The following is a 24,879-nucleotide window of genomic DNA, read 5'->3' as shown; positions in this document are numbered from 1 at the left end:
CGAATGTAATCCAAAATGAAAAACAGAGTGCGGTGAATAGATCGAGCAGGGAAGAAAGTACCCCAGAAGAAAACCCCATAATCGAGAGGCGGGCGTCTGGACTGATCCTTGGTACTACAGGAACAAAAATTAGCAGGTAAGAAGTAATTTTCTTTTCCCTGTACGTACCAGGATCAGTCCAGACGGTGGGATGTACCAAAGCTTCCCTACACCAGGTGGGCCCTTGAAAGCCCTGCTCGAATGACAACAACGACGGTAGATGCAAACGGTAATGTCGTGCAAAGGTATGAAGAGACTTCCAAGTCGCCGCTCGACAGATCTCCTGGGAGGAAACAGACTGTACTTCAGCCCAGGATGCAGCCTGAGAAAGAAGAGAGTATGCCTTAATCCCCCGCGGAGGATCCCAACCCATACCTATGTACGCTGTGACTATGGCTTCCTTAAGCCATCTTGCGATCGTCGTCTTCGAGGCCCGGGCACCCTTCCTTGTTCCCGACCACAACACAAACAAGTGGTCTGAGACTCGAAAGTCATTGGTGACCTCCAGGTAGCGAAGGAAAACCCGCTTGACATCCAGAGCACGAAGGTGACCCGATTCCCCTGCTGGGAAGGAAGGAAGCTCGACCGTCTGATTCAGATGGAAAGACGAGATGACCTTGGGTAGAAAGGAGGGCACTGTGCGTAGGGAAACCCCTGAATCCGTGAACCGGAGATAGGGTTCTCTGCAGGAGAGTGCTTGGAGTTCCGAAATGCGGTGTGTGGAACTTATGACCAACAGGAAGACAGTCTTGAGCGTGATATCCTTGATGGTCGCGTTACGTTGGGGCTCGAAAGGCGGCCCCACCAGAGTCTGGAGTACCAGATTAAGACTCCAAGAAGGGAACGGATCCCTGACCGGGAGCCGTAAATGTTTCGCCCCTTTGAGGAAGCGGGCAATGTCCGACTGTCTCAAGAGAGAGGAATAGTCTGCGTACTGGAGAAGTGAGCCCAGGGCAGCGACCTGAACTCTCAAGGAATTGTAGGCTAGTCCTTTATCCAAACTGTCTTGAAGGAATGCCAGAATCTGAGGGACGGAGGCCCTCGAGGTAAGGGTAACGTGCGCTGTGCACAAAGCCTCAAAAACCTTCCAGACCCTCACATAGGTAGCCAAAGTCAAGGTTTTTTGGGCCTTGAGTAGAGTTGAAACTACTGCATCAGAGTATCCCTTGCGTCGGAGGTGGTGCCGTTCAAAAGACAGGTCGCAAGAAAGAAGCGTTCTGCCTGGTCAAAAAATACTGGCCCCTGATGAAGCAATCGCGGGAGATGGCCCAACCGGATCGGGCCGTCCACTGCCAGATGGAGCAGGTCTGCAAACCAAGGGCGCCGTGGCCACTCGGGAGCCACCAGAATGACGGGCCCCAGATGAAGCTCTATTCTCCGAAGGACTTGCCCACTAGAGGCCAGGGGGGGAAAACGTAGAGTAGAACGTGGTCCGGCCAGGGGAGCACTAGAGCGTCTACTCCTTCTGCCCTGTGCTCTCGCTGGCGGCTGAAGAACAGAGTTGCTTTGGTGATGAGGGACGTCGCCATGAGGTCCAGTCGTGGCATCCCCCAGCGATGCCGAAGAAGATGCATGGCTTCAGAGAGGGACCACTCTCCGGGGTCCAGTTGCTGACGACTCAGGTAGTCGGCCTGAATGTTGTCTACACCCGCAATGTGCGACGCTGCCAAGTGCTCTACGTGCTTTTCCTCCCATGCCATTAGGCGGGCTGTTTCGAGTGACACGTGCCGGCTCTTCGTGCCCCCCTGGCAATTGATATACGCTACGGTTGTCGCGTTGTCCGATAGGATCCGCACCGCTCGATTCCACACCAAGGGTAAGAATTGCATGAGAGCCAGATGCACTGCCCTTGTTTCCATGCGATCAGCCAGGTCGCTTGCTCCTTCATCCACAGCCCCTGTGCTGAACTCCGGTGGCAGACTGCCCCCCAGCCGGAAAGACTGGCATCGGTGGTGACCACCACCCAATCCGGTGTCTCTAGAGAAACGCCGTGGGCCAGATGACGCGGCTCCAGCCACCAGCCCAGGCTGTCCCTGGCAGACTGAGGGAGAGGAAGCACCAGCTGGTAATCCTGAGAGACTGGTTTCCAGCGAGAGAGAAGAGCCGCTTGTAGGGGGACGGAGGTGTGCAAAAGCCCATGGGACGAGATCGATTGTGGAGGCCATGGAACCCAAGAGCTACAGATAGTCCCAGGACGTGTGATCTGGTAACACAGAAAAACGCTGTACTTGTTCCCGGAGTGATTGGGCCTTGTCCGGGCGTAGGAAGACCTTGCCCTAAAGCGTATTGAAGTGTGCTCCCAAAAAATCCAAGTGTTGCGAAGGCGTGAGGGAGCTCTTGGCAAAGTTCACCATCCAGCCCAGGGACCTGAGAAAATGAATGACCCTGGAGACCGCCTACTGTCCCTGGGAGAAGGACTTCGCTCGGATGAGTCCACCCCTACCTGTCCACCAGGTAGGGGTGGACTAGGATCCCCTCCTGTCTCAGAGCAGCCGCAACCACCACCATGATCTTCATGAACGTCCGTGGGGCGGTCGCCAGCCCAAAGAGGAGGGCTTGGAACTGATAGTGTCAGAATCTTGAAGCGAAGAAACCTGTGATGTGCCTTCAGAATGGGGATGTGTAGATAGGCCTCTGTCAGGTCGAGGGAGGCAAGGAATTCCCTTTGATGTACCGCCGCAATCACGGAACAAAAGGGTCTCCATGCGGAAATGGAGGACCCTTAGGGACTTGTTGACCTCCTTGAGATCCAGAATTGGGCGGAAAGAATCGTCCTTCTTGGGCACGACGAAGTAGATGTAATAACGGCCCGAGCCCACCTCTCTGAAGGGGACGGGAGCAATGGCCCCGAGGCTCAGGAGTCTGTCCAAGGTCTGTTGCACTGCCAGTCTCTTGAGGCTCGATCCGCAAGGTGAGAAGAGAAACCTGTCCCTTGGGCGGCGGGCAAACTCCAAAGCGTAGCCGTTCTTTAAGATGTCTAGGACCCACTGGTCCGAAGTGATGCGAGCCCACTCCTCGTAAAAGTGAGAGATTCGTCTACCGATCCGCGGAGTCGAGGAGTGGGCAGGCTCGGCATCATTGAGAGGGCTTGGACGAGGCCCCCTGAATTGTCCCCTCCCGAGCGGGCCTGCGACTGCGAAAGGAACAGGGCCAGGACTGTGATCTGGAAGTCTGAGTCCGAGGCCCCTGTTGTTTGTAGCCCCGGTAGTGACGCTGCGCCCGGGAGTGGGATCTGGAGGGAGTAAAAGACCTGAAGTTCCGCTGGCGGTCCTCTGGCAGCTTGTGGACCGAATTCTCCCCCAGAGACTTGATGATCTGGGCGAGATCTTCACCGAAGAGGAACTTGCCCTTGAAAGGAAGAGGCCCAAGACTGGACTTGGAGGAGGTATCCGCCAACCAGTTGCGAAGCCATAGGAGGCGGCGTGCGGAAACCACAGAGACCATGGATCTTGCCAGAACGCGGAACAAATCATACAAGGCGTCCGCCCCATAAACTATGGCGGACTCTAGATGGTCTGCCTGTCGCGCTTCCTCGGATGGTAAATCCTGGGAGGTCAGTAGCTGTTGTACCCAGCGGAGGCTTGCTCTCTGTGCCAGGGAACTGCAGATGGTGGCGCGCATCCCCAAAGCCGAGACCTCAAATACCTGCTTGAGGTAGACTTCCAGTTTCTATTCTGAGTATCCCGCAGAGCTGTGCCACCCGTCACCGGTATGGTCGTCCTCTTGGTCACCGCCGACACCGCCGAGTCCACTTTCGGGACCTTAATCAACTCCAAGAAATCCTCCGGGAGAGGATAAAGTTTTTCCATGGTGTGTCCGACCTTAAGGGATGTCTCGGGAGCATCCCACTCCCGGGCTAACAATTGTAGAAAGGTGGGATGGGTGGGAAAGGCCCAGGATAGAGGGCGCAAGCCGGCTAAGAGCGGGTCCTCCTTCCTGGCGGATGAGGTGACAACTGGGACTGGAGGTGCTGGCGGTTCGGATGGGGGGTTCGAGATCCAACTCCTGAAGGATCTGCGGAATAAGGTCCTCAAGCTCTTCCTTCCTAAAGATGAGTAGGACCAGCGGGTCATCGCACTCTAGTTGTGTCTCCGAGATCAGATCGTCCGGATGAGACGGGGGATCCCCCCCGGATCCGGGACAGATCCCGACCTCTCCCAGCGAGAGGGGTGCGAAGTGGACCCTGAAAGCCCCGTGGGAGGGCCCCGCCCCCCCCCGCTGAGCCCTGGGTCCCCTGCGGAACCTCCACTAACTGGGGCGCCTTGGAAGGAGGCAGGTAAAGTCTGGGCACCCTACCTACCTCCAGGTGCTGCAAATAAGCATTGTGCATCAGAACAATGAACTCCGGGGAAAAAGGTGGGGGACCCCCGGGGGGGGGGGGGGCCCTGGCCCCCTGAGGCACAAATCAGAGCAAGAATTGGTGGTTCTCCCCCATCAGAATCCTCACCTTTCTCCCCTGATGGTTGTTGGAGATGATCGGGAGAATCCAAAATGGCCACTGTTCCCGCCGATAGCGGCGAAGGGGCCGGCCCCCGAAGCCCGGATCGAGCCGAGGCGCGGTGAGGAGTACGGTCCAGCGGCCCCGAGGTGCCCTCCCCACCAGGGAGGCACCTGGAACAGATTCCCTCTCGTGAAAGCCTCGACCCCGGCTCGCCACAGGCAGAGCAGCGGGACGGCCACGGCATGCTAACAGGCAGCCGGGGGAGGGGCGAGGGGGCCGGTAAGAAAATGCCGCGGGAAGCGGGGAAGCAGCCCTGCGCTCCCCCGAGTGCCCCCAGAACAGCAGCAGAGGAATGCCCCCTCTCTGCTGTGGCAGCCCCGGGGCAACCTGCGGCAACGGGGGGGGGGGGGGGGGGGGAAGAGGCTGGCACCACCAGCTTTCCCCAGCAAGAAGCAGCTACGGCTAAAAAGGAGAGAGTCACAAGGAGAAAACCACAAATTCAACACTTACCCGAAGGCGGAGAGAGAGAGAGAGAGAGAGACTGAAATCAGCCCTGCCTGCAAGCTCTGTGAGAGGAACTGTCCTCGCAACTCCCTCTTTTTTTTTTTTTTTTTTAAACAAAACTTTCTGACAACTCTAAAAAACTATTTCAAACACCTTGAACCAGCCTGAGTATAACAAGCCTAATGAAAGAAAAAAAATCCTTCATGGAGGGGAAGCACCGGGTTCCCCTACTCCTATCTGCTGGAGTCAGAGATATACTGGGCTCCTACAGAGGGTGCACACGTGCTTATAGCAGCACCCTTCAAAGCCTTGTCTGACTCCATCTGCTGGACGGGGGACATAACCCACCGTCTGGACTGATCCTGGTACGTACAGGGAACAATAATCATTCAAAAAGCGCAGACTTAGAAAAATGCCAATGTATGTCTCCAAAGGGGTGTCAGCAAGCTGGGAAGCCAGAGTGAGACCACCTACAAGGTGGTTGCCTACTCAATCATCCACCCAAGAGGAACCGTGAAATGAAAATCTAAAGTAAATCTAAAGGGGGTTTGTTTGTTTTGAGACACTACAGCGTATATATTTGGTTATATTATAGGGGACAGTTCTGTGAACAATGGGTCTTTGTTAATGTTGCACAATGCATACTTTTTAATTGCATAACAAAAATTTACAAAAAGTTACTTTACTTTAGATTTTCATTTCACTTTTCTTCTGGGGTGGATGATTGAGTAGACCAGGCAACCACCTTGTAGGTGGTCTCACTCTGGCTTCCCGGCTTGCTGACACCCCTTTGGAGACATACATTGGCATTTTTCTAAGTCTGCGCTTTTTAAATGATATTGTTCTATATCCTGGCATTTATTTAGTTTTGTTTGGAATACAGGATTTTTGAAATAAATTTATCCAGGACTTTTAAGTTTTAGAACTCCAATATTTTTTTCTTTACCATCAACTTTTTCTCTCAAGTCTCTTTCTTTCTTTCTCAAGGGCCCCTTCCATTTGTTGAAACTTGTCAAGTCAATTTGTTATTTATTTATTTCTATACTGTTATTTGGTTAAGACAATCATAGAAATTCACAAAGTTCATATTCATAAATTAATACCAATTACATACATAAAATCAAAACAGTTACTTTACAATTTGACCTTTAATCACACATGACTCTATATCAGGCTATTCTCATTTTGTCGATAGCCTTAGAAACTGATTAAGCCTATTTTAAATAGCCAAGTTTTTAATCCTTCCCTAAAAACTAAGATCTTTTTGAATTCATTAACTCTTTGGGTAGTGTTTTATCAGATGGGTTTTCTGTTCTGGTTGCTATGCTCTTTAATGTCTTTCTTCAAGTCTGCCAAAGCTGTGGAAATGATCAGCTTGATCTCTGTAATAATCTGTCAGGTCTGATTTTGTAAGCAGAGCTTCTGATTTTTGTGTAGCCATGCTCACTGCAGCATCAGTTATTGCCATTTTCTTTTTCTCCAGTCACTGTGCCGCTTCTGCAGAATTTTGAGTATATGCTCTAATGCTAATTCAGCAATCTTTCATCTGTCTATTGCTTCAACTAACATTGCCATTCTACTGAAATCTAATTAATTAGGACTGAGAAGCAAGAGACTGTTAGAAAGCCCCTATACGATGTGGTCGCTTAGCTAACATCACAGCACTGTGGAATTTTAGTTTTATATTAAACAACAAAAATGTCTGAGTCAATACAAATTTTATTAAAGAAAATAAAAACCTTGCAGCACTTAACAGTTTGGCAAAAGGAAACTAAGCAAGCTAGAAAAAGGAGGGAATCTAAAACCAGGTTTGGGGAACAATTAAAAATAAAACACCTGCCCCTAGATAACTCCCTGGAGCCCCGGTATTGTAAAATTACATCAATGTGGTAAACACATCCAGGCAGGACCTACTGGGGTGCAGGGCCATATTTGAGGAAGTAGGCTGCATTAGCACCTTCTGTGCATGTGCGCAGACCACAGTATCAATGCCCCACTTTTATTTCCATCCAAAGCAGCAAGCGCAGGGCCAAGGCACTCGTCCTGCTTGCCACTCTTGAGAGCATTACTCACTTTTTGAGCGTTCATACACAAGGAGTTTGTGTTTCACCAACTCCCGCAACACTTTATTACATCCTCCATGTTTCAAGCTTGCTATGGAGGCAATCAAACTAGCTGGAACTATTTCATGATTCTTCATGCCCATTTCAACCTGAAAGACAAAAGGAAACATAGGGGGGAATCAGACAGACGTTGATAGTTTCATAGTTTAATTTCTTTAAGATATAGAACTCTTCATACAGTTCTGGCTCAGAGGAAAATTGGCAAAGAGTTTTGTCATTCTACAAAGAAAGCTGATCGGTTATTTAAAATCAATCAACAAATTGGAAAAGTGTACATGTTTCACATAACAAAAGAATGGCACATTCCATAGTCTTGCTTTAGGGTCTGGTTCTCCTGCTCTTCTGTTTCAACTATCACAGCCTTCCCCCACAGTGGCTTTGGCTGAATGCTGGCAGTGTTAGCATTTCAGTAAGAGATACTCCAACAAATTTCAGCCACTTCCATCTACAGAGAGGGCCCCTGATACATGCATATGGGCAAATAGACATAGTGACAGCAAAAGACTAGATAGAAATCCTGCATCTCCAGTTCTGTTAACAGACACCGTGTCCACATAAACACTCCTGAATAAAAGATACAGAGCAGAATTAGAATACTTTCTTTTACTACTCACCATACAAAAAAGAAATTCAGTACTCCTTCTACTATCAGGCAATTAGTGAGACAACATAAACCTTAAAAAACAAAAAACTGAACACCTATGAAGCAAACCTACCACACAAAAACAGCACTAACTTTCAGGACTCAGACACCACCTATGTAACCTTACCTATGTAAAAGCAGCACCGCAGATTTTGTAACATGCCCTAGAACAGCAACACACCTAACTCTGGTTCTGGTCTATTTACGCATGTAAGTCTTACGACAAGAAAAATATGTACTAAAGTGCACTTGAATGTGGGAAGAGACATTACCTTGCTGCATTCAACAGTTTACATACATGTCGATTTTTCTAATGCCGCAAAACTTACAGGCATAATATTCCTGGCAACGGAAAGAGATCTGTGGAACTCCAAGACCAGAGTTGCTACCCCTGTTCTAGCATGTCAAACTTGAAAAGTAAGAAAGGGTAAGTTTGATCAGATGTTTTTGGGTGTCAGATATTCTTGTGGCTGCAAGACTGCTTCCAGCATCTTGAACTCAGTTCACATAGAGTGCTTGTATATATATGACCATGAAGAAGCACATCTCTCCATGCATGTGTAACTGGATTGTGCATAAGCATGAGGATCACTATGATGGCAAATAGCATCCATGATGGAGTTCAGCAAAGCACGCTCTATCAGAACATAAGAGCATAAGATATGCCATACTGGGTCAGACCAAGGGTCCATCAAGCACAGTATCCTGTTTCCAACAGTGGCCAATCCAAGTCACAAATACCTGGCAAGTACCAAAACATTAAATAGATCACAAGTTACTATTGCTTATTAATTACTGTCATAGCAGTTTATGGATTTATCCTCTAGGAACTTATCCAAACCTTTTTAAAACCCAGTTACACTAACTGCTGTAACCGCATCCTCTGGCAATGAATTTCAGAACTTAACTATGCGCTGAGTGAAAAAGAATTTTCTTCTGTTTTAAATGAGCTACTTGCTAATTTCATGGAGTACCCCCTGGTCCCTCTATTATCTGAGAGAGTAAATAACCTATTTACATTAACTTGTTCAAGTCCATTCATGATTTTGTAGACTTCTATCATATCCCCCTCTCAGCCATCTCTTCTCCAAACTGAACAGCCCTAACTTCTTTAGCCTTTCCTCATAGGGCAGCCGTTCCATGCCTCTTATTTTGTTTGCCTTTCTCTGCACTTTCTCCAGTGCAGCTATATCCTTTTTGAGATGCCGTGACCAGAAATGCACACAGTATTCAAGGTGTGATCTCACCATGGAGCGATACGAGGCATTATGACATCCTCCATTTTATTTGCCATTCCCCTCCTAATAATTCCTAACTTTGTTTGCTTTTTTGATCACCACAGCACACTAGGCCGACAATTTTAATGTATTATCCACTATGACACCTGGATCTCTTTCCTGGGTGGTAACTCTTAAAATGGAACCTAACATTGTGTAACTACAGCAAGGGTTATTTTTCCCTATATGCCTCACCCTGCACTTGTCCATGTTGAATTTCATCAACTATTTGGAAGCCCAATCTTCCAGTCTCGCAAGGTCCTCCTGCAATTCATCACAATCAGGAGCAATATCTACTTTATGAGGCAGCTGAATTGCTTCGGCCTCTGTTATGCCTTCGCCATCAGGTCAGAAAAGTAAATTGGTGTCCATGGTAGTTTGATCTAGCGCAATATGGGGTGCGCTAGAGAGGAATCTCTGAGATAGGGAGAACTGGATTAGTCACGTTATCATCCCATTGTGCAGCTGCTTCAAGGTGCTAAACTTGGGCCTCGGCAGTAGCTGCTTTCTTTTCCTGACATTGCACATGTTGGTAAATATACCCCAAATGCGCATTTTTAGGAAATAGGCCCAGTTGGGATTAATAGGGCCCATTTACTAACAATCAAAGGAGGAGAGATAAAACGAGTTGAGATGTCCATAAAAATTTCAATAAAATTTAAGGTAAGAACATAAGAACATGCAATACTGGGTCAGACCAAGGGTCCATCAAGCCCAGCATCCTGTTCAGAACAGTAGCCAATCCAGACCATAAGAACCTGGCAAGTACCCAAAAACTAAGTCTCTTCCATGCTATTGATACTAGTAATAGCAGTGGCTATTTTCAAAGTCAGCTTAATTAATAGCAGGTAGTGGACCTCTCCTTCAAGAATTTATCTAATCCTTTTTTTAAACCCAGCTGGGTTCTCCGGGGGGGGGGGGGGGGGATTTTTCCTACAGGGCACTGGAGGCGCTAAGACTTTGGTTCCTCCCAAAAGACGCTGCACATGGTCACAAGGGAACGCTGCAAGCCGCTTTCGCCGCCGGCTGCCCCTCCGGAGGACGGCAGAGAAGGGAAGGAGCTGAAAGTAACAAAAAGTAAGAAAACAACAAAAAGTCGCTTCGGGAGGAGGGGATTTTAGTTTTTTAGAGGTTTCCTTTTGGGGGAAAGTTTGCCGTCTACCATTACCCCTGCCTCTAACACAGGGGTAAGGGTAGGTGGTAAGTTAGCAGGTTAAACGCGCGGCAAAATGGCAGGGTAAAATAGCGATAGTCGGGGCGCGCGTTACTGTATGGGAGGGAATAGCTAATTCGATCGTTTACATTTAATATACATGCGGAAGGGGATACCCGGGGATTTAAAGAGGCGGTAAGGATGGGTTAAAGGGGATAGTGTATCGCAGGAAGGGCTAACGCGGCCAGAAAGTGAGTAGAAAGCGGGTTAGGAGCGGGGTAATCGTGGCCCCACTTTATTGTATCGGCCTGTCAGTTGGGTCAGTCACAAGTGACAATTTAGGTTGACTGTTTAATTGACTGATTATATATTATAAGCCAAAAATTTAGATAGTTAGGATGTATGAGATGATATTGATAATTAATCCACTACCTTTCCAGTGGAGGCCCTGTAACCTCTTCCTTTCATTGATAAAGCTGCGGCCACAATTCTTCCACAAAGAGATTGCCTGTTGACTTGTACTGTGTGCTCTCAATTTTATGTGCTGGGGGTGGAAACAGTGGGGAAGGGGACAAACAAGGGAAGTAGGTTGGAAGGTTCCATGCTGTACCTGGACCTACGGTGCTATATTTATGATGTCGCATATGTTTATGTTGTTGACTAATTGTTGTAAAGCATATACTACAGAATAAAACAATTTTAAAGAAAAACAAAACCTTACTCATAAAAAGTAACTAAGCGTCTTCTGAAAGATAGTGACTATCTGGAAAACTCCTGCCAGAACTACAGGAAGAGGAGTGCTGACCCGAGAATGAAACTCAGGTCCTCTACATGGCAGTGCTCTGTTTTTCTTACATCTGGGCAGGAGAACATCCGCATACCTAGACACTAGCGCTATCTTACGAAGATACATATTACATTTTTTAAACCTGCACAACAGTACAAGGACCAACTTTTACCAAAAGCAAAACATTACTATATGCCAGAAGTGTGGGCAAAGAAAGAAAGATCTTAAACTACAAGCGAAAAACCCTTTTCAGAGTTACACAGGTACATGGGAGAAGAACCCAGGGCCGACACAGACAAACACGAGGAGCAGAACGTAACATCAGACAGACAAGAACTCGGGTGGGGACACAACAGCAAGAAAGCCACGGTCTCATTCCCTTCTCACCGCCGTCAGTACTCGGAAGTCCTCCCGAGACAGATACCGCAACATCACCACGTTAAGCTTCCCCATGGCGGCTCCGGCTGATGACGCCACTCTGAGGGAAAACGCCCTCCTTCGTCATCTGGAACCGGCGAGAGCGCACGCAGACAGCCCACCCCACGTGACAGCTCAGTGCAAGGCGCCGCACCCCGCCCTGCGCTCTCTGTACTGCAGGTCCTGGCTGCTGGGTACATTATTATGGCAGCGTTTACATGTTCTCTATAAGCTATAAATAATTCGAACCGCCCTCACGTTAGTACTAATATTTAGAGAATAGAAGTGTTTATATTTTACGTGGAGTACAGTCATTTTGTTTTAGTGTTTCTTTGTTTGCTTCTTCTCTCTGTCAGGACTGGCTGCCAGGGAGAAGCGTCTAGTTGCAGGTGGCTGTTGTGAACTTGGCAGTGTGGAGCGCGCGTTGGGACGAGTCGAACAGGCGCGAGAGCACCCTTTTGTCGTCAGCTGGTTGCGTCTTAGCTCACCTTCTTCCCCCCATAGTTGCAGGGGTAGCCGAAAATGACTTCTCGCGGTTCCCAGCAAGCTGCAGAGCTGTCTAAGGTAAAGCGCTGAAGTTTGTGCATTTGTAATTCTTCCTACGGTTGTCACATAGGTTTAGACACGCCAGTAGCGTTCTGTTACACTTGTGGGTTTATTGTAGAGCTGGAAATGTTACCGCCTCTGGCATAGGTTGTAAAGGTGTGTGGTGTGTTAGGAGCCCCACATTGTAGTTTGCTGAAATGTTCGCTAAAGCGTCACTGAGGACCTTATTTAGACACGGTCTGCATAGCAAGGTTATCTAGATAAGCTTACCCGGAGAACTTTGGAGATATATTCAGTAGTATATCTGTAGCACTGTTGAATAAAGCTAGCTACCCTAAAGTTAGCCAGTTAACTTTAGAACAGCTCTTTCACTCAATTAGACTTAGCTGACTTAAGTCATCCGACTATCTCTGAATATCCGAGTTCCCTGTAGGTACCCAGATCAGTCCAGAGTCAGACTGTAGGGTTTTGCCTCCCTTCCAGTAGATGGAGACAAAGTTTCACCAACACTGCCACATAATCCAAGGTGGCACCTGCAGTCCCTCAGTATTTCCTTGTCTCCAGCAGATGGTGGAGGTGCAAAACCTGCAGACTAAGACTTAATTAAAAAAAAAAAATAAGACTTTGGAATTTAGAGATTGCTTCCCAGGAGGTTGCTAGGTCCTAGTAGGGCCATCCCGCCTGGTATTTTAGGCAGACGAGCAGGGGGTTGGGGACCCTTTTATGCTCAGTCCTTGATTTCTGCCAGGGGTGTACAGCTGGGGGTCCCAGTTCCCTTGCCTTCTGGAGGACAAACAGAACCTGCGACCAGTCTTCATCTGAGCAGGAATGTAGGTTTTTTCTTGGTTTTCTGGTGTTTGTCTGCCTTGTTGAACTCAAGCCGCGTGGCATTGCACCAAGATGCCAGTCCCACGTGACAAATAGCTGCACTCACACTTCCACTGAAGGATCGGGGAAAACAGCCGCTCAATCCTTTCCGAAGAGGAGAATTTGTTGTTTTCTCCGATCCTTCATTGGCGTTGTGAGTGCAGCTATTTGTGGCGTGGGACCGGCACCTTGGTGTGATACCGTGCGGCTTGAGCTGCGTGATCTGTGGGGACGTGCATGCACTCTCCTGCGATGGCTGATGTTTCCGAAGCCTCTCCGGAGGAGAGGGCACTTTGGGAGCTCTTGTGGCAACATCAGGTGGGTGGTGCAAGTCTGGTAGGCTCACTGATGTGCTGCAGGTGGTGGTTGACCCTGTTCCAGTAAGCACGGGAATGGCGGATATCTTGTCCTCATTCACGGCTGCTTCGTGCGCCGTGGAGGGGGAGGGGGATTTTCCTCTTCCTCCAACCAATGAGACCTCTGGGGGAGGCCAGCGGGCTAAGGGGATCCAATCTGAGGATGAGGAGGACCTCCTGGGGGAGGCTTCAGATGACGCCTCCCATTTTTCTACTGATTTTGTCCTGCTGTTTCACAGGGCATACATGACCAGGAAAGCTGTGGGGCAGCATGGAGCTGAGCATGAGCCATTGGGGCATCTGTGGCCGGTTAAGAGGGCTAGGCCTTCTCGGGCTGTGGGAGCCATGAGAGTCTGGCGAGTACTGAGAACACCTGCACTGGCATGTACTGAATCGGATATTTCGGAGGTTTCCGAGGATGAGAACAAGTGGGCACAGGATCTGCTGGAGGCAGATCCAGCTAGTGGGGGACCAGGATCTGGAGGAGATGCTGGGTACAATCCTGCCTGTGGAGGGGGTTGATCCGAAGAAGGTTCAGTTGTTCCATAAAGAGAAGTTAAGTCCCCTGATACCTGGTGTTCTGAAAGAATTGGGGATAAAGGTCCCACAGGAGTCTGATCAGGAAGATGCAGATCCTGTCATGGATGGGCTATGGGGTCCGGCGAAAACGTTTCCTTTCCATAAATCAGTTAAGAAGTTGGTATTCAGGGAGTGGGATACTCCTGAGACTGGGTTGAAGGTTGGCAGAGCAATGGACAAATTATATCCCTTGCCTAAGGAAACCCTGGAGCTTCTGAAAGTGCTGAAGGTGGATGCCTCGGTTTGGCTGTCACTAAGAAAATGACCATTCCGGTGGCTGATGCTGCAGGCAACTCCCTGGGAGGAGTTCAGATGGGCCACACCTGGCTGACCCTTTAAATCTGTGCAGAAGCCGCAGGCCGCCCCTTAGGAAGGAAGGGGCAGGACCCTGGACGGCGGCCATGCTGCCGCTGCAACCCTGAGCCAGAGAGGAGATGGAGCAGGCCTCAGGGCAGGCCCCGATGAGAGAGGCTTCCAAGCCGCTGAAGGAGGGTCCGGAGGCGGTTCCCTTGCTGAAGCAAGTCCGAGGATGTGGCCTCTGGGCCGCGGAGCAAGATGCCTGGCCGGCGGCGGCCTTCCGCGGAAGGGTCCGGGATGCGGCCTCTGGGCTGCGAACCAAAATGGCGTCGGTGGCTCCTGCCGCTCCGGGACGCCGGCGGTGATTGTCGAGCCGGCCTGAGAAGGTAAGAGACCTCCTGTGGCTCCGGCCGTGGGTGGAATTGCAACAACCACCACCTATGTTAATATGTTGAACATAAATGGACAGCATTAAAATGTGATTCCAAAACTATATCATCTGTAACATGAAGGAATCATAATAGTCAAATATTATCTTCTCCTTAAATTGAATAAACAATTGATTAGAAGAAACTGGTTTAAAACATATCAAATAAATTTAATATCAAAAGTAGAATGAAATTGAACTAAATACATGACAATATATATTTAACACAAACCACTGTGGAAACTAAACTTTTAATATTCACACACATACATACAACAGCAAACTGTCTAATACATTTTGTGAAAATTATATAGCACTGTAGATCACATTTATTAAGCTGGTAACAAAATACTTCTGGTTATGCATATGCTCATGAAAGAACACAATGTTTCACTTCCTTTTAAACCAACAATGTATTGCTAAAGAATAAGTGTAACAATATGTAAAAGAAACTGGACAACGCTGAAAATCTCAAAGTGCTAGCAGAAGTATAACTTGATAATCTACATATTGAACCAAAAAGAATGATTCCCAAGTTGATGATATATGTCTCAAGTTGATGATGTGTGTCCCAGTTTAATATATGTAATCTACAGTGCTATGTAATTTTCACAAAATGTATTAGACAGTTTGCTGTTGTAAGTATGCATGTGAATGTGAATATTAAAAGTTTAGTTTTCACAGTGGTTTGTGTTAAGAACATAAGAAATTGCCATGCTGGGTCAGACCAAGGGTCCATCAAGCCCAGCATCCTGTCTCCAACAGAGGCCAAACCAGGCCACAAGAACCTGGCAATTACCCAAACACTAAGAAGATCCCATGCTACTGATGCAATTAATAGCAGTGGCTATTCCCTAAGTAAAATTGATTAATAGCTGTTAATGGACTTCTCCTCCAAGAATTTATCCAAACCTTTTTTGAACCCAGCTACACTAACTGCACTAACCACATCCTCTGGCAACAAATTCCAGAGCTTTATTGTGTGTTGAGTGAAAAAGAATTTTCTCCAATTAGTCTTAAATGTGCTACTTACTAACTTCATGGAATGCCCCCTAGTCCTTCTATTATTCGAAAGTGAAAATAACCGAGTTACATCTACTCGTTCAAGACCTCTCATGATCTTAAAGACCTCTATCATATCCCCCCCTCAGTCTCTTCTCCAAGCTGAACAGCCCTAACCTCTTCAGCCTTTCCTCTTAGGGAAGCTGTTCCATCCCCTTTATCATTTTGGTTGCCCTTCTCTGTACCTTCTCCATCGCAACTATATCTTTTTTGAGATGCGGCGACCATGAGGACCGCGACATCCTTCCGCGGACAGACAAAATCCCCATGATCCTGGAATTTCTGCAGGATGGCTTGAAGAAGGGGTTGTCTCTCAACTCCATCAAGGTTCAAGTGGCCGCACTGGCCTGCTTCTGAGCCAAAGTGGATGGCATCAGTCTATCTTCCCAACCAGATGTTTTCACGCTTCCTGAGAGGGGTCAAGAAAATCTGACCACCACTAAAGTGTCCGGTGCCCCTATGGAATCTCAATCTAGTACTAGACTTCCTAGCGGGAGCTTTCTTCAGACCTACTCGCAGTCTGTCACTACGGCTCCTGACCTTGAAGACTGCATTCCTAGTGGCAATATGTTCAGCCCGTCACATCCCTGAAATTCAAGCACTATCCTGACGGGAACCGTTCCTTAGATTCACACCAGGATCCATACAGCGCCGCACTGTCCCCTCCTTCCTTCCAAAGGTGATTTCTCATTTCCATGTAAACCAAGCCATCTCGCTGCCATCTCCAGACGAGCATAAGGACTCGGAAGACTCATTGCTTCTTCGCCATCTTATTGTCGGCAGACTCCTAGTCCGATACCTGGAAAGATTGGAATCCGTACGAAAGACGGACCACCTATTCGTCCTCCACAGTGGGAAGAAACAAGGGGAAGCGGCCTCGCGGGCAACCATAGCCCACTGGATCAAAGAAGTAATCAAGACGGCCTACTTGGAGGCAGGAAAGCCTCCACCTCTACAAGTCGAGGCCCATTCCACAAGGGCCCAGTCAGTGTCCTGGGCAGAAACCAAGATGCTGTCACCAGCCGAGATCTGTCTGGCGGCGACGTGGTCCTCCATTCACACCTTCTCGAGGTTCTACCGCCTGGATATTCAGGCCCAAGAGGGCACAGCATTCACAAGGGCAGTACTAAGTAGGCCACGGGCATCCTCCCACCTGGTTCGGGAGTAGCTTTTGTACATCCCATTGGTCCTGAGTCCATCTGCTACACACTACAAAATGGAGAAATTACTTACCTAATAATTTCGTTTTCCTTAGTGTAGTCAGATGGACTCAGTATCCCACCCACGGCTGCCCCAAAATCTGGAAACCTCTGGTGTCAATCCCCAAGAGCAAGGCAAGCACGGGTAAGTCAGGCTTTACCCCTAGTTTAAGACACCCATAGTTGCCTGGTGTTGGCGTTTTTCGGTTGAGTACACTGGTGGTCTCCAGTTGGAAATCAATTCAACCAGCACAAGTTTATTAAGTTAACCAAGTTATTAAAACACACATATATCCACAATTGCTTTTCGAAGAAAATACTGAAGAGCTAAGCTTCCTGCATGGGTATGCTGACGTCAGATTGAAATCTGACTCTGTCTCCCAACTGCTATCAGGAGTACACTATACCCATTGATCCTGAGGCCATCTGTCTACACTAAGGAAAATGAAATTATCAGGTAAGTAATTTCTCCATTACAGGAGGACCTTGCAAGACTGGAAGATTGGGCATCCAAATGGCAGATGAAATTTAATGTGGACAAGTGCAAGGTGTTGCATATAGGGAGAAATAACCCTTGTTGTAGTTACACGGTTAGGTTCCATATTAGGAGCTACTACGCAGGAAAAAGATCTAGGCATCATAGTGGATAATACTTTAAAATCGTTGGCTCAGTGTACTGTCAAAAAAGCAAACAATGTTAGGAATTATTAGGAAGGGAATGGTTAATAAAACAGAAAATGTCATAATGCCTCTATATTGCTCCATGGTGAGCCTGCATCTTGAATTTTGTGAACAATTCTGGTCGCCACATCTCAAAAAAGATATAGTTGCGATGGAGAAGGTACAGAAAAGGGCAACCAAAATGATAAAGGGGATGGAAGAGCTCACCTATGAGGAAAGGCTGAAGAAGTTAGGGCTGTTCAGCTTGGAGAAGAGACTGCTGAGGGGGATATGATAGAGGTCTTTAAGATAATGAGAGGTCTTGAACGAGTAGATGTGAATCGGTCATTTACATTTTCGAATAATAGAAGGACTAGGAGGCGTTCCATGAAGTTAGCAAGTAGCACGTTCAAGACTAATCGGAAACATTTCTTTTTCACTCAAGGTACACTAAAGCTCTGGAATTTGTTGCCAGAGGATGTGGTTAGTGCACTTAGTGTATCTAGGTTTAAAAAAGGTTTGGATAACTTCTTGGAGGAGAAGTCCATTAACAGCTATTAATCACGTTTACTTAGGGAATAGCCACTGCTATTAATTGCATCAGTAGCATGGGATCTTCTTAGTGTTTGGATAATTGCCAGGTTCTTGTGGCCTGGTTTGGCCTCTGTTGGAAACAGGATGCTGGGCTTGATGGACCCTTGGTCTGACCCAGCATGGCAATTTCTTTTGTTCTTATGTTCTTAGATTTGAGAAGCCTGAGTAAGCTTCTGCTCCATGAGAAATTCAAAATTAATTTCTTCAGCATGATTCTTTTTTAATTCCAGAAGGACGAATGGATGTGTGCTCTCGATCTGAAGGATACATATGTGAGCATATGTATCCATTCCTCCCACAGGCACTACCTTTGCTTCGAGGTGGATTCTTCCCATTATCAATACAGAGCACTTCTCTTTGTCCTGTCAGCGGTACCATGAGTTTTCACGAAATGCCTGGCTATAGAGCTGCACACTTATGGTGTCAGGGGTCCAAGTCTTCCCATACCTTGGCAATTGGCTAGTCACAGACAACTCTCAAGAAGTTGTATTAGTCTCCCTGCTGAAGACAATTCAGCTTCTGCAGGGGTTGGGTTTCTGGTAAGCTTTGAGAAGTTAAATTTAGTGCCGACCTAGTAGTTAAAATTCATTGGGCGTGGATAGATTCTCTGTAAGAAAGAGTACTTTTTTACTATTAGAATGAGCGAACATTCGGGGAGTGAGAGGATACTAGTGTTCCTGAATTAACCTGCAATGAGTGGGGGAGAGAGGCGAGTTTCATCAAAGCCTACCAGTTCTACCCAGTTCCTGTACCTGTCTGTGATGTCACTTCTGGCATTCCCCACTACTAAAGATCAAGAGTAGCAGCTCACAAAAGGGATGCACCCCTAGGTACAGAAAGGCTTACTGTCCTGATGCTATCAAATTCGTGGAAGATGGGTAAGAAAAGGAAAGGTTCAGTCTGCACCCTCCCATTTTGGTTGGCTTCTCCTACTTCTCTAACCCAACTGATAATGGACTCATTTTCTTTACAGAGGTCACAACCTGGGGGTTCAGAGCTTGAAAGTAATTTGCATCCTGCTTCCACGGAATCGTTGGTCTCCCTGAGCCAAGGTGGTCTCTCACCATCTCAGGTTTCTCACTCTCCTTTTCTCGAACTAGGGGGAGAAAGTAGGATTGGTACATCCACTCTTCAATCTCCCCATGATAGGATAGTTCCAACAACTGTAGCTGCTGGTAGTGCAGTCCCAATTCAGAGGGGGAGTATGTTTGTTCCAGCAAGCCTGAAGTTATTACTCTAGAAGTGCTTTGGAATGCCATCTTCAAAATGGAGTGATCCCTTACTGATCGAGTGAATTCAATGCTTGTGAATTTTGGGACTACATCTACTGTGGTTAATGAACATTCACAAGTAATTTGTACTCTGTCTGATAAGATTAATATTATTGAAGAGGAGCATTTAATACTACAGAATTGTAATACAGTCTTGTTAAGTATAATATAGTATTACATTCTAAAATGGAAAATCTTGCTAATTTTTCCTATAGTTTAAAATTTAAGGTTTTTCCATCGATAAGGCTGAATTAGCCATATTAAATTGGTGTCGTCATCAGGGCGGTACTAGATGGAGCTCTCTCTCAAAAGTAAGGCTTATTGCCTTACTGGCATGTGTGGTAGTTGCCATGCGAATCACCCTTCTAGAAGTCTCCTCAGTATGGGAGGATGTCACCCAGGGCACAGAGGCAGCAAGCAGAAAACATAGTTTTGACTCCAAGCTAAAGACACCTCAGTCCAATTGTCAGCCTTCTCATCATCCTTGAAAGAAGTAGGAGAGCCCCTCCACTCAGTTCAATCGTCCCTGGGCCAGCTATGACACCCTGATGTGCTGGAGCACCGGCCAGCATCCCCAAGCTCATTTCCCGATCCAGATACTATGCACAAGCACATGCCTTAACCCAAGGTGACTCTGACAACCCTGCTTCTTCAGACACCTGTACCAACGCTCAAAATGCTGAAGAAAGCATCGCATGTGCCGAAGACTGCCCACACAGTGCTGCTGATGACGCATCCTGTGCAGAGTACGATGTACAAGGCGCCAAAGACTGCATTTAGTGCCAAAGATGATGCACACAGCACGCACGACACATAAGATGGTGCATTCGATGGCTCACATAGTGTACATGCTGGCTCATATGGAGCATGCTACGGCATATACGGTGCTGAAATTGCAAAAAAAAAGGTGCATGGCACGCACATGCCTCTTATGGCACCTAGGACAACTGAAGGGATGATGCAACCCAGTGCAGGAAGTTGAGCATGGAGCAAAAGGACCTCTAGGCCACTGGAAAAGAACAGGCAAGCATACTTCTACCACAACTGGGATTCACCCCTTAAGAAATACAAACATTGTGGGGAGGGGCCATATTCATTGGCCAAAGAAAGAACTGAAGAAGCTCATTATCTTTTTCATTCCCCTCCCATGTCAGGCTCATCTGAGTTTTTTCACCCCTGCTTCTCCAGAAGATAGATAAGGAGTAGCAGGAACCTGCTTCGCTGGGTCAGACTTCATTGGATATACTAGCAGCAGTAATTCTACCACCTGGGTTGCCAAAAATTCTGTATCAACCTCTGACGGTGCCAAGTACTTCCTCCAAGTACTCAGGTCACCTTGCTTCATTCTAGTTTTAGTGCAACAGGGCTTCAAGCTACCTACACTCCAGCCCATATGCTTGCTTTTGCCTCTGACTTCCACTTTGGTTCTCGAAAAGCAACAAGACTTGGAGCAGGAAACCTCTACACTCCATCCTCCACACTCCCAGCAAGTGGTTAAGCAAATTTCGGATAATGCATCCTTCTTTCCCTCTGGCTTACCCAATTCAACCACTGGAGTCTAGTCCGGACAATCCCCCTTTATTATCGCCATCCTTTAAAGGCCGTTTGCCGCTGCTATCCCCGAGGTCACATAGTCCAATGCCACCTTCCCCTGGGGAATCCTACTGTAGCTAACGGATATCCCTTCCGATCCACCAGACCTGAAGAGAGTGAAGTAATCGCTCCTCAACCCCTTCTTGATATGGCTTATACACCTCTTAAGGGCCATTTTCGAAGGGTTGATAAGGCGGCAAGAACCTCGGATGCCATCCATAGATAGCAAAATGAATTAGCCATACGTTCCTGCCCTTCCTCCTTGAACAACCTCTCTACATGTTCTGGATGACATTTTTCACTTTGATATAAACTGAGGAGACTTCTAAAAGGCTCATTCGCACGGGACCTGCTACGCTTGCCCATAGGAGCAAAAAGCCTTAGCTTTGAGAGACAGCTCCACCTAGTGCTGCCCTGATTTCGTTACCCATTCAGCATGGCTAATTCATTCTGCTATCTATGGAAAACACCATTTACAGTAAGCAAACTTGCTTTTATACATTTTTCTAAGTGCCCTGTAATGTTCTACACTGAGATATTGAATAGATTTGAAGCTCTCTCAAGAGTCTTTAACCTAAATTTGCAAATTCTTTTTATATTTTTGATTAGAGACAGGTGACTGGTGCAGAGGGCGGTTCACATAATTCGTCATCTACTGTTGGAGATTTTGATTTAACAGCTTTTATAGAGCAATCTCAATGCGATATGATGGAAACTGCAACCCTCGTTTGTCACTTTCTTCCAAGAATCTGATAAGCAACTAACCCTGAGGCTTTTTTTCTCCAAAAGACTGGCTTTGTTTATGGGGAAGAAAATGTCCATTTTCCCTGACATAGTCAGGAAAACACAATCTAAAAGGAAATTTTCTTTTTCTTAAGCCTCGAGTTTTGGTGCATAATGCTCATTTTTTGTTTAAATTTCTGAGTAAATGTTATATTAGATTTCAGGGAGGGAAATATATATTTTTTTGATCCTTCAGAGCTTTAGAACGTTTTACAAAATAGGAAAGCTCCAATTGCTGTTACTTCTGGTAGAGACGAATATTTAAATTTCTCTGATTTGCGTAATATAATTTGTTTTTATTTCTTTTTGAATTCTCACTCCTCTTATAGTGAACTTATTAATGTCAACCGTGTGTTTTTTGTCTTTGTTTTTGTGTTGTTTCCGGATATTTAATATGTACATGTGTTGATATGTTTTTCCTTTTTCAGGATTTCATGAACTGTATACATTTGAAATTTAATAAATAATAATTTAAAAAAAAAAAAAAAAAAGAATGAGTGAACACTCTGAGATAACTCATTCATCTGGTTGTTTCAATTCATATAGCAACATCCATTCATGTAATTTCACGAACTGTCTTCCATATCTGTCACCTGCTGTGGGATCTACGCTGTCAATGGGACCAATGAACTCACCCTTTGACAATGACAGTATGAGTTTCCGGAGATATGAAACGGGAATTGTGCTAGATGTGTTTGCCCCCATCAAGTAACCTTAGAGATGGACACCTCCACAAAAAGATGGGATGCCAATACAGGATTTATTTGAACCCAAAGGACTTGGTCTCTCAAAGAAAGTAATTTTCAAAACTGCTGGAAGTGAGAGCAATCGGATATGTTCTGATGACTTTCATGCATCTTCTCTAAGGGAAGACTATTTTAATTCAAACCAACAAATAAGTTGACATTTTTTATGTCAACAGAAAGGGAGGCACAGGGTTATGGTCTCTGCCAGGAAGTGATCTGGGAATGGGCAGGGAAGCATCAAGGTGTCTTTAGAAGCCACCTATTTTCCAACATTCTAGCAGATTGTCTCAGCAGAGCTTTCCACCCATATGAGTGATCTCTGTGACAGTCATCAGCTGACAAACTATTTGACTTATGGGATCTACCGTCAGCTAATTCACATTGGAATAGTACAGAAAGCTGGAGAAATTTTTCTCAGTTCTACCCAGCAAATTCAGGTTAGCTCAGTATACTTTCCTGCTCATTTGGAACACAGGTCTCATGTATGCTTTTCCACTTATTCTGCTGATCGTCAGAACAGTGCAGAAAGTGCTATGGGATTGAGCTCAACTGATCCTCATAGCTCCAGCATGACTCAGACAGAATAGGTTTGCATCCAGCAGTCCTAGCTTCTGGGGACAGACGCTGCCTTGCCAAGTTAAGAAGGAACTCTATTCCATCCAAACCTTCCATCACGAAAAATGACAGCTTGGATGGTGAATGCTCAGTAATTGCTGATATCTCTTTGCCCAGAGAGATTGAAGACATAATAGTTTTAGCAAGGAAGCCATCAATTAGGAAAGTGTGTGGATTTAAATGGAAACATTTTCCATATGATGTTAACAAAATAGCTTGGGCTCGTTTTCTTGTGAGCCCAAACATTTGCTGATCTACTTGCTTTTCCTTTCCAAATCAGGTTTTGCTACATTTTCCACAAGGGTACATCTCAATGCCATAGCAGCTTATCATGTTTGTTTGCCCATCTCAACTGATCCATTGTTATACAGATCTATGAAAGGCTTATGGCATATTAAACCTCAGATATAGAAATCTCCGATACCATGGGACCTAATATTGTCTTCTCTCAATTGATGTTAGCAACCTTTGAGCCATTAGAATTGACTTCTTTTAAATTTTTGACTTGGAAATTGTTTCTTGTGGCAGTAACATCAGCCAGAAGAGTCGTCAAACTCCAAGCACTGGTTCGCTATCCACCATATATGCAGTTTTTCCGTAATAGAATGATGCTCTGCACTCACCCAAAGTTTTTCTCAAAAAGCATATCTGCTTTCTACATCTATGTGTCCATCATATTGCCTACCTTCTTTCCTAGGCTACATGCACATGAAGGAGAAAAGTCCTTAATATTTTTAGACTGCAAAAGAGCTTTAGCCTACTAGAAGAAAAGGACTTGACCACATTGCCAAGCTTTGCAGCTCTTCATCCCCCTACGATCCTAACAAGACTTGGCATACCAGTCAACAAGTGTACATTATCCACCTGAATATCAGACTCCAGCACTACTACACAGATGCAGGCATGCATATTACAGACTCTGTCAAAGCTCGTCAGATAAGAGCTATAGCCTCTTTCTTTGCTAATCTGCGAGAGGTACCTCTTGAAGACATATGCAAAGCTGCCACTTGGTCATCATTTCACACCTTTATGTCCCATTACTTTCTGGACAATCTTTCAAGACAGTAAATTTGAACAATGAATTTTATGTAATCTTTTCACTCAGTAGTTTACTGTCCACAGTCGGGTCCAGGTTGCTTACTCAGTAAACACTCCACTGCAACCCTCAGGTTGGGAATCCCACATGTCATGACTAATTCAGCTTGTTTATAGACAGAAAAAGCATGTTTGCATATTATAAATGGTGCTTCCATAGCTAGGATGAATTAGCCATGCTAAATATCTGCCTGTCTCCCGGAAGAGTTTACTATCTAGGTAGAATTAGTTCTGATATTGATTGAGGAGGCTCATTGGGCAACGCCTGTGCAGAAATTCCCTCACATGTTCTGTAGTGCTAAAAGCTCTACTAGCTAGCAGGTCGATACAGTAACGTGCAGTTAAAGATTTCCCGTCTGTAACAAGCTGGGAGCGCACAATACAGACGAGTAAGGCAATCCAGCAATCCAGTCTCCAGTTTCACGCGTCCGTAGCGCTTCTTAAAATAGACACATAACCCTTTCCGCGGCCTTAACGTGTTAGTTTACCGCCTCCCCCTAGTAGGAGTTAGGACTGTGAGTCTTGTAACAAATCCATCGACACCACTTAAGATACTCAAACACAATAAAAAACAATTAAAAAAAAAAGCGATAAAGAGATGATCGAGAAAATGTAATGCTGTGGGACACATAAAACCTGTCAGAAAAAAAAAAAAAATTTAAATACCTGTCACTTTCCGAATCGTGCGGTCATCCAGGCAGCGGCGGGAGCCGGAGGGCTGCGTGGGTCCAGGCGGCCGGCGGCGGGAGCCGGGTGTTCGATCGAGGCTGCGGGCGGATGGGCGCGTGTTTAATCGAGGCCGCGG

The 24,879-nt window shown here is 46.4% G+C and overlaps 2 protein-coding genes across 3 annotated transcripts in view; one reads left to right on the top strand and one right to left on the bottom strand.

The window, feature by feature from the left end:
• RIOK2 (RIO kinase 2) overlaps positions 1-11,509 on the bottom strand; it is a 146,791-nt gene extending 135,282 nt beyond the window's left edge. Inside the window, 2 exon segments of the mRNA XM_029572819.1 lie at positions 7,058-7,196; positions 11,355-11,509. Of these exon segments, the coding sequence (XP_029428679.1) occupies positions 7,058-7,196; positions 11,355-11,420 (205 nt within the window). The 5' untranslated portion in view covers positions 11,421-11,509.
• LOC115073872 overlaps positions 11,461-24,879 on the top strand; it is a 350,431-nt gene continuing 337,012 nt past the window's right edge. For both annotated transcript variants that reach the window (XM_029572796.1, XM_029572788.1), the window contains exons 1-2: positions 11,461-11,578; positions 11,741-11,948. In XM_029572796.1, coding sequence (XP_029428656.1) covers positions 11,907-11,948 — 42 coding nt within the window. In that variant the 5' untranslated portion in view covers positions 11,461-11,578; positions 11,741-11,906. The remainder of the gene's footprint in view (positions 11,579-11,740; positions 11,949-24,879) is intronic.

The sequence above is a fragment of the Rhinatrema bivittatum genome, chromosome 1 (genome assembly GCF_901001135.1).
Source record: "Rhinatrema bivittatum chromosome 1, aRhiBiv1.1, whole genome shotgun sequence".
NCBI classification, from domain to species: Eukaryota; Metazoa; Chordata; class Amphibia; order Gymnophiona; family Rhinatrematidae; genus Rhinatrema; species Rhinatrema bivittatum.
Note: the sequence above shows the minus strand (reverse complement) of the source record. Positions and strands in the feature narration are given on the sequence as shown.